This window comes from Atta colombica, unplaced genomic scaffold, assembly GCF_001594045.1.
Source record: "Atta colombica isolate Treedump-2 unplaced genomic scaffold, Acol1.0 scaffold88, whole genome shotgun sequence".
In the NCBI taxonomy this organism is placed as follows: Eukaryota; Metazoa; Arthropoda; class Insecta; order Hymenoptera; family Formicidae; genus Atta; species Atta colombica.
The window spans coordinates 2,547,716-2,556,361 of record NW_017259581.1 but is presented as its reverse complement, the minus strand read 5'-3'; the positions used below and the strand labels follow the sequence as shown (position 1 = coordinate 2,556,361).

At 29.6% G+C, this 8,646-nt stretch overlaps 2 protein-coding genes across 2 annotated transcripts in view; both read right to left on the bottom strand.

The window, feature by feature from the left end:
• The window catches only part of LOC108693132 (nardilysin-like), a 4,214-nt gene extending 1,622 nt beyond the window's left edge, over window positions 1–2,592 (bottom strand). The window contains exons 1-7 of the mRNA XM_018201878.1: window positions 2,485–2,592; window positions 2,209–2,404; window positions 1,947–2,146; window positions 1,683–1,862; window positions 1,253–1,602; window positions 682–1,158; window positions 309–465 (exon numbers count right to left, since the gene is read on the bottom strand). Of these exons, the coding sequence (XP_018057367.1) occupies window positions 309–465; window positions 682–1,158; window positions 1,253–1,602; window positions 1,683–1,862; window positions 1,947–2,146; window positions 2,209–2,404; window positions 2,485–2,517 (1,593 nt within the window). The 5' untranslated portion in view covers window positions 2,518–2,592. The remainder of the gene's footprint in view (window positions 1–308; window positions 466–681; window positions 1,159–1,252; window positions 1,603–1,682; window positions 1,863–1,946; window positions 2,147–2,208; window positions 2,405–2,484) is intronic.
• Window positions 2,593–7,295: 4,703 nt separating this feature from the next.
• On the bottom strand, window positions 7,296–7,745 carry LOC108693066 (histone-lysine N-methyltransferase SETMAR-like). Its single transcript, XM_018201737.1, has one exon. It carries the CDS (start codon window positions 7,743–7,745, stop codon window positions 7,296–7,298), a length of 450 nt encoding a protein of 149 aa, XP_018057226.1.
• Window positions 7,746–8,646: the final 901 nt, after the last annotated feature.

Below are 8,646 nucleotides of genomic sequence, written 5' to 3'. Positions count from 1 at the left end.
AAATATTCTGAAATTTCTCATCCCATAATTTTTAAAAAGTATTTTAAAATTTTTTAGATTTTGTAAAATTTTATATTTAAAAAAAATCTTAAAAATCTTACGATATTCCATAATTAACATATATGAAAAATTCTGAGAAAAAATGTAGATTTTTTGAGAAGTGTTCCAGTTGGTTTAAAAAATGTGAGAAAGTTATATAATTATAAAAAAATTCTGAAAAATTATATAGAAAAATTATATAAATATTTTGAAAAATTCTGAGAAAAATTCTCATTAGGTAACTTCGCCAACACACGCTTTATACTTACTTGCAGATTTTCGTTAAATCCGCTTATTTGTATTATAATACCTGTAGCTTCTTCATTGACATCGATTTCATAACCAAATCCAGCCGTTACAGTCGGGTATAATTTTTCGAGCAATAGATATTTTAATACATTGCAGTATATTTGCAGGTAAGCTGCACTGAAATGTTATTAACTATAAATATAAATTAATATAAATTAACTTTTATAATAAATGAAGTATAATAATAAATTAATTTATAAAAATCACAATAATATATGATAATTGTTAGAGTTTATAATAGGTATATATAATAGGTATATATAAGATCGACAGACGTTATAGTACTACTGTAATATATAAATATTTTTACATGTCCAAGCTATTATTATTTACTTTTTTGGTACTCGATTAATCAGAGAAGAAATAATGTGAAGATTTATATGACACATCGGCCAATAAAACTTCGGGCGAAACCAAATCTCCGACATATAATCATGGTGTATTTTTACAGGATATTTCGAAGCTTCTGCTGATACTGATATGATAGAGAAATTATTAGTAAGAAATTTATTGCATGATGGTAAATTAAAATCAGGCAATGGCTCGATAGATTTCCAGCGTTCGATCCATTCTTTTGGTAACTCGATATCTTTATAATTAATTTCGAAATGAGGTTCGACTATATTTAATGCAACATCATCGTTGAAAATCATGATCTTCGCTGTCTCTGGCATCAAAAAATCCAAACATTTTTGTATAGCTTCTGGGTTATATTCGAAATAAATATGCTTTCCAGTTAAATAATCACGCGGCTGATAGAAATGCATTCTCTTACATAAATCAAACACATCATTATGCTTACTAAAAAATCTAAAAAAGTCTTCAAGTATAAGTAGCATATTTTATGTATTTTAATAGTATATTTTTCTCTTCTACATATCTACTTTATTCCTAAATGATTTACCTAAAATTATTATTTCCAATCTTATAAAGTTCATTATAAATACTTTCTTGTGGACCCGTCTTTTTTATTAAATTTATAAAGGAAAATATTGCCTCTAGAACGTCTCGCAGATGTTTTAGTCCCTCATCGGTAAGTTCTATTATAATCTCAAATAAAACGTACATAGAGTTGTATCCAAAATCATTATCGTTATCACAGTTACCACAAAACACATCAAGGCCCCGCATTTTTTTACGTAAATAACTAGTTAAAGAATTATTTCCTTTATGTTCAATAATCCATGAAATATATTTATTTGGTTTACTTCTGTACAAATTAAGTAGTGAAGGCAAAGTCCACGTTATATGTAACTGTAAAAGACAAGTTTTATTTTTATATGCATTTGTTCAGTACACAGATTTTTTTGAATTTGTGTGTCCAAGTTACATACTTGGATGATATCTTTCATGGGTTTAATCTGTTTATATATTTTTTGGGAAGTGTCAGATATCATATCAAATGAATCGTTGTCTTTAAATTTAGTAAAGTCATCGGAAGGCAGCCAATTACTTAATATATCACTAAAGCAGGTTTGGACATATACTTCCAATGTATCTAGCGGTAATCTCGCCTATAAACAGATGTACGTGTTATAAATTAACCATATTTAATAAGAAATCAATTGTTCATCGCAATTTTAACATATTATAATTACCTGTATAGCTAACATTATTCTGTGAGCGCTATAATGACGATCTCTGAAATTGTGCAGTTCTTCATACAACTTGTCATCATCATTGTTTAAAACTATTGAATTGCGCCGAAGAAACTTACTGGATGGATGATTAGTTCGAGCAATAAAAGACAATAATCGTTCCTTTCTATTTTTGTCACTAGATGAATCTAACTGAAACTCTATGTGAACATGGAGCATTAAAAATCCGCAAATTTTAGTAACATCATTATGATTTAGATACCTCTTTGTATGATCTTTCGCTCTCTTGTGATGGCATCTTTCTTTATCCAAAATTTATCGAAAAATACACTAAAAGGAACGAGAGCTGATAACAATTGTGTCTCTGGGATATCAAAATAAAATCTTGTATACTCGCAATCTGTTGCGCCGTAAGTTGTGCCACCATGGAGACTGATAAATCCTTTAAAATCATTTTCCTATAAATATAATGATATTTAAACATTTAATTGTACAAAGAATATATTTCATAACAAATTCACTTATCGTATTTTAATACATTTGGATATTTTTCGGATTTCATAAAAATCATGCGTTGAAGGAAATGTGCCAGGCCTGGAACTTCCGGTGGATCGCTAAAACTGCCTACTCCCACACATAAGCCAAAAGATGCCTGAGTTTAACAATATACTTATTTTGCATATCAGAATGTTAAATTGATACATTAAGCACAAACAGTAGTAGTGAGATAACCTGTGAACAGTTTATTTCGAAATGAATCCAAGAATTACAAATTAATCCATTGGGTGAATTTATATAGGGTGTCTCTTAAATTGGAGCTAATGAGGGCGGAAAATGGATCAAAGGGAACAAAAAATTCTTATACTATTTTGAGATACTCGTTGTAGTTTTCAAATTAGAAAAGGAAACGTCTAAGCCAATATGCGATTATGGCTCTGATCCATCTTAAGAGATATACTAGTGAATTTATATATGTTATAGTCCCTTAAAATGCGCGTAGAAATGATTTTTCAGTTTTGAAACACAAATTCTATTAAACACAAAATCTATTAAACTTATACCGTTATATCACGAGTAAATTGATTAGCAATTTAACAATTTGATGCCTTCTAGCATCATAGAACTTAATAGTACTGAGTGACAGTAAATAATTAATCTTGCATTAAATTGCTAGTTAATTTAATCATGATTTTGCTGTGATAGTATATAGATAATAGAATTTGCATTTCAAAACCGAAAAATCATTTCGGTGTGCATTTTAAGGATTATATACGTAATATATAAATTCACACAGAATCATACAAACATTTAAGATTCACTAAAGACATTGATTTCTATAGATTGTGTTTCTCATATTGATCCTGTAATATACAATAAAAATTAATAGTTACCCATAAAATAATATAACTACATAAAGTTAAAAAGTTAAAAAAATTCTAAAATGTAATTAAATTTAGTTAAAATAAATTAACTTTTTAATATTTTAACTTAACTTTTTTAACTTTATTATATTTAAGTAATTTGCAATTGGTTCAGAATATGCGATTATTTCATGCAGTTAAAGTTTATTTTTTTTGTATGCACAAAGTTTAACTTGGAAATCTCGAATATTTCATTTATTTTTTATGATTTCAGATAAAAGTAAGACAGTTTCGAAGGAAACACGTTTTGATTATGTTTTTTTTTTTTTTGGATGGAGGAGCCATATGAGGTATAAAGATTTCCATCACTGTTTTAGACGTAATTACATTTTTTTTACATAATACAATGTGATACCTCTAATTATTCTACATATAAAAATAAAGATAGAGATATAAAAAAACCAATAGTTTACGAGTTATTTTATTATTCAGACATTTTATTATTCAGTATGTGTCAAAAGAAAGTATAAAATATATCGTAAATTATTGATTTTTTAACATTATTACGTTAATACTTTTATATGCAGAATAATTAGAAACATCATATTATTATTTAAAAAAATTATATAATTCCAAACAAACAAAAGTAACCATCATTAAAACAAGCGAAAGTAATCATCAAATCTTTGGCGCCTCTGTCTATAAAATATTACGTGACCAAAATACGCCTTCGCATTTTTTAAAAAAAATTTTTTTAATCTTTTATAATTTTCGAAATATTACATTAATATGTGGTACACTGTATGCATACATAAATGCGCGCCCATTTGTGTCCAAAGTAATTCTTTTAAAAATACATTACATTATAATATAGATCCATATAGATTGCTTGTGATCCTCATTAGGTCCTGTTAACCGTTGGCGGACTAAAATTGATCTGTTTTGTCTTCTGTATCTATAATCTGCATTGTTTTCGAAAAGTTCCAAATATACACGTAAACGATCATTAACTTGATGAAATCTTGAGCTTATGTATCTGAATTGAAAAAGATTTAGCTATATCTTTCAGTAAAATAAAAATACATACATTATATACGCACATTTTAATTGCGTTGCTAAATAATCAAAGTTAAACTAAATTAGACTTTTTTTATTACATTTTCTTTTTATATTTTATCACATTTTATATATACGTTTTGATATTTATAACAGAATAAACATTTATTATTTCTTTATTATGTTGTCTTATAATGCATTCTTTACAATTGCAATATTAATACTGATAAAATATTATTTAAAATTATATAAATCTTAAAATATTTAAATAACTTTTAAAGATCTTTAAATGTTTTAAACTATAAATATTTTGACTCACGTTAATACAAAAATACAAAAATAGCTTACTAAATAAATTTACATATACTAACTCCAAAACAGTTTCCACAAAGTAGACTACTTAAGATTATTGTACATGTCGGAAAACTGATAAAAAATATTATATAAATTCCTTTAATCAAATTTTTGTAAAATTTCTCATGAGTAATAATAACTTCTCCATAAGTGTAAAAGTGTATTGCGAAAAGATAGAAAGCGTATACAGTTAATCCGATTATTATTCGTATTATATTGTTACGCAGCCGTTTGTATTCCTTTGGCGCATCGAGTGCTTCTAGTGTATCGTCTACTATGGAAAGTTCATGTAAGCACATTTTTAATTCCTTTAAAAAATTATACCGATTAGTGACATAAGAAGAAACTATAATAATTTTATTTCAGAATAAAAATTGTTATTGCAATATATGCATATTCGATAGATAAAGAATATATAGACTGTATAAAAAAAAAAACAAAAAGTATGCATTTCAAATTTTAGAATGTAGGAAAGTAATATAAATACAAATACTAATTTTTTCATCCTTTTTATCCTACAACATATTTCGTCTACAATAAATAATATAAATAATATAAACATTAAAATTGATCTTTGTTCTAAAAGTTTTTATAAATTTATATGATTATAATAACAAATTTGTAATTGCTTATCAAGACTTCTTTAATGCTCTCAGTTAAAAATATTAAAGAAAATTTAAGAAATATTAGAAGGTCAAGAAATATTAGGAATTAAGGAAGAATATTTTAAAATTTTTACTTTAAATTTATAGAAGTTAATAAGAATTAATGAAATGGTGAAGTTATAGACATCGTTAAAGTAGTCATAGATATCTATTTTATTCTGCCATGGACAAATATTGGATATTGAATGTATATAATATTGCTCCATATGACCAAAATATACAAGCAAGAGAAATATGGCCTAGGTTATCCAAGAGGATATTCAAACAAGCCCAAACAATAGAACGAGCCAATAATAAATAATGGTGCCAGGGTTGACTGTAGTGTTTTCGTCATAATTTCCAAGTCGTCGGTAATTTGAGTTAATCTTGCTGCACGAGACACAAACGTACTTTTTATGAGAACTTTAGAAATAGTTTTTGCAAATTTTCTAGAAACTTTGAGAATTACACTGTGTTTATATTAGAGAATAAAATAGATATATACACTGTACACATCAACTAATTATATATTTATAGTAATTGGAAGAGGAATAATCTATTCAAGTAGTGAATGGTAAGTGTGAGCAATATCTGAAAGACAGAAGATATATTTCTGTTGTATTTCTGTTCTACTCAGTAATTTCTTCTTTCTGCGCAAGTGCGAGTTCTCTCTTTAACATACTGTCATTGAGCAGGATAGAAAAATATTTCTATCCTTTGATGTTGCTCACAGTTTAACGTCCGTATTTTCCTTCTAGTTACTATAACTTCTATGAATAATTCTAATTAAAAAAAACTAACTAAATACAGTAAGTAATGGTTTACCTAGCTATATTTTTCGCGAGGTAATAAAACTTGATATTCACTCAATCTTCTGCACTCAGCAGTCTTAAAGAAAATCATAAATTACTTCTTTTTTTTTTAAACTCCTTCTAACAACATATTCGAGATCAACGATAGAGCTTAAAAAAAAAAACTTAAACTATTATATCATAATAATTGTTCCTTAGATAAGGGAAAAAACGATCTTTTTGAGATATAAATAAGAGCCCACGAATTAAATGCCCGAGCAGAAAGAACACGAGTGAGCCAATACACACGTACTGTGAGCCGCGCATTTCGTACGCTTTGTATACTATCTGTGGCCGTCTGCTATAAAACTCTAGACATATTAAAATAGCGCAATCCTTTTATCTGAAAATGAACTGAAATGTTGACAATTTTCCTATTGGTTATTTTGACTCCCATTTTCGACTTAATGGTCTGTAGTCCAATAAGCACTTAGTATTATTTATATACATATATATAGTTAATATATTGGATTGTTCAAAAAGTTATTGCGTTTTTTTCATTTGATTTTCAGATGTGTTTATTTAATATACGTAATGAACATTAATCAATGATATATTGGCCGTTTTGTTCGATGACCTTCTGCCATCTCCCGGGCAACTTCCAACCAATAATATCACGTTCATAAAATTTTCCATCCTTCTCTGCGAGAAACTAGTCTAGGTGCTGTTTGATGAGGTCTTCAGAAGCAAACGTTTTACCATTCAAGGAGTTTTGCAAGGAGCGAAAGAGATGGAAGTCTGATGGTGCAAGGTCTAGGCTATACGGTGGATGTGGTAACACATTTCAACCATGCAACAATTTTTGCCGAGTGATCAAACTTGTGTGTGGTCTCGTATTGTCGTGGTGAAACACCACACCTTACGATTGATTAGCTCGGGATGTTTCTGTGCGATGGCATCACTTAATTTCTGCAGTTGCTCACAGTAGACATCGGAATTAATCGTTTTGTTCTTTGGAAGTAGATCATAGAAGACTGGTCCCTTCCAATCCCACCACATTGACAGCATTACCTTCTTTTGATGGATTTCCGCCTTTGCTTGCCTTTCCGGTGCTTCACCTCGTCTACTCCAACTTCTTTTTTGTCACCTATGATCATACGCTTCAAGAATGGATCGTTTTCTTCGCGTTTGAGGTAATCGCAGACGCTCATTCGTCAGATGAATTTCTTTCAACTCATGCAATATCCAAACATCGAGCTTCTTTACGAAGCTTAACGATTTCAAATGGCCATGAACACTTCCAACGGACACTTTTAGAGCGGTAGCAAGCTCCCGAACCGTTGAATGCTTATTTGCTTGCACCAATGCTTTCATTTCATCGTCGTCAATCTTGGAAGGCCTATCGGAGCGATGAGCGTCTTTGACTGAAAAATCACCATCACGGAATCGGGCGAACCAGTTCTGGCACTGCTGTTTTCTGACGACATTTCTGCCGCAAATTCGACGCAACTTTTCCCTTGCTTCAGTTGCTTTCTTCCCTTTTTTGAAGTAATAAAATAGAATATGGCGAATATACTCTTCAAAATTCTCCATGTTCGAATCATAATTGCAAGCATAAAACTCGACTGAATCGCATCAACTTTTTTTTTTTGTTTTTAGGTTGAGGGTCAACAACAAAACGCGTGTAAACATTTGACATTCATGTCACGCTCGCATACAAATAAACGTGGACAACGCAATTTATTGGAAGAAAAGCAATGACTTTTTGAACAACTCAATAGTTAATAATGGCGCGCGGCGGAATTATTGCACTAGTCAATTCTATGTTCTTAAGAGTTTCAGCATAAAGATAGTAGTCGTAACTGAGTCGTGAAACGTAAATCGTAGTTATAAGTCATCGCACAATGTTTTGTCAATTTACAAATACGACTTACGTTTTACAGTTACGTCACAGTACGGTCATTTTGTGCTTGCGCTTCAAATTGATCTCACTTTGTACATAGTGATTTTGTAAAATTTATAGAAATGTAATACTACTTCTGTCACGCGGTAAATATTGAATTGAATTCAACTTTTATCGCACGGTGGAAATTATATATTACTTGTTTCTTCCAAACAAGCGAGACATTGATTGATGCCAACTTCCGTCGCGCAGCAAGGTTTGCGGCAAGTTTTGTGTGCAGGAGCCATAAGTCGAGAATAGAGAACCTTTGCGCTGCTTTGATATATCTAGAGCTTTAGAGCTATGGAAACCGAAGCACTTTTTCGACCAATTGTGATTTCTACGTTTTTCTTTGTCTAAAATCATTACACAATAAGCCCGCAAGCCGTAAGTTATAAGAAATTAATCAATCATAGTTAATTATTTTTGTCATTCGACTGTAATCGGTTAATTTCTTACGGCTTACGAATTGCGACTTTATTGTGTAATAGGGCTTGTGCCTGTTAACAATAGGGTCGCAAGTAAAATATATCGCATGAAATTTTATGAGTT

What these genes read in the sequence shown, in the direction of transcription:
- LOC108693066 (XM_018201737.1), bottom strand. Translation starts at nt 7,745, where the DNA reads ATGGAGAATTTTGAAGAGTATATTCGCCATATTCTATTTTATTACTTC.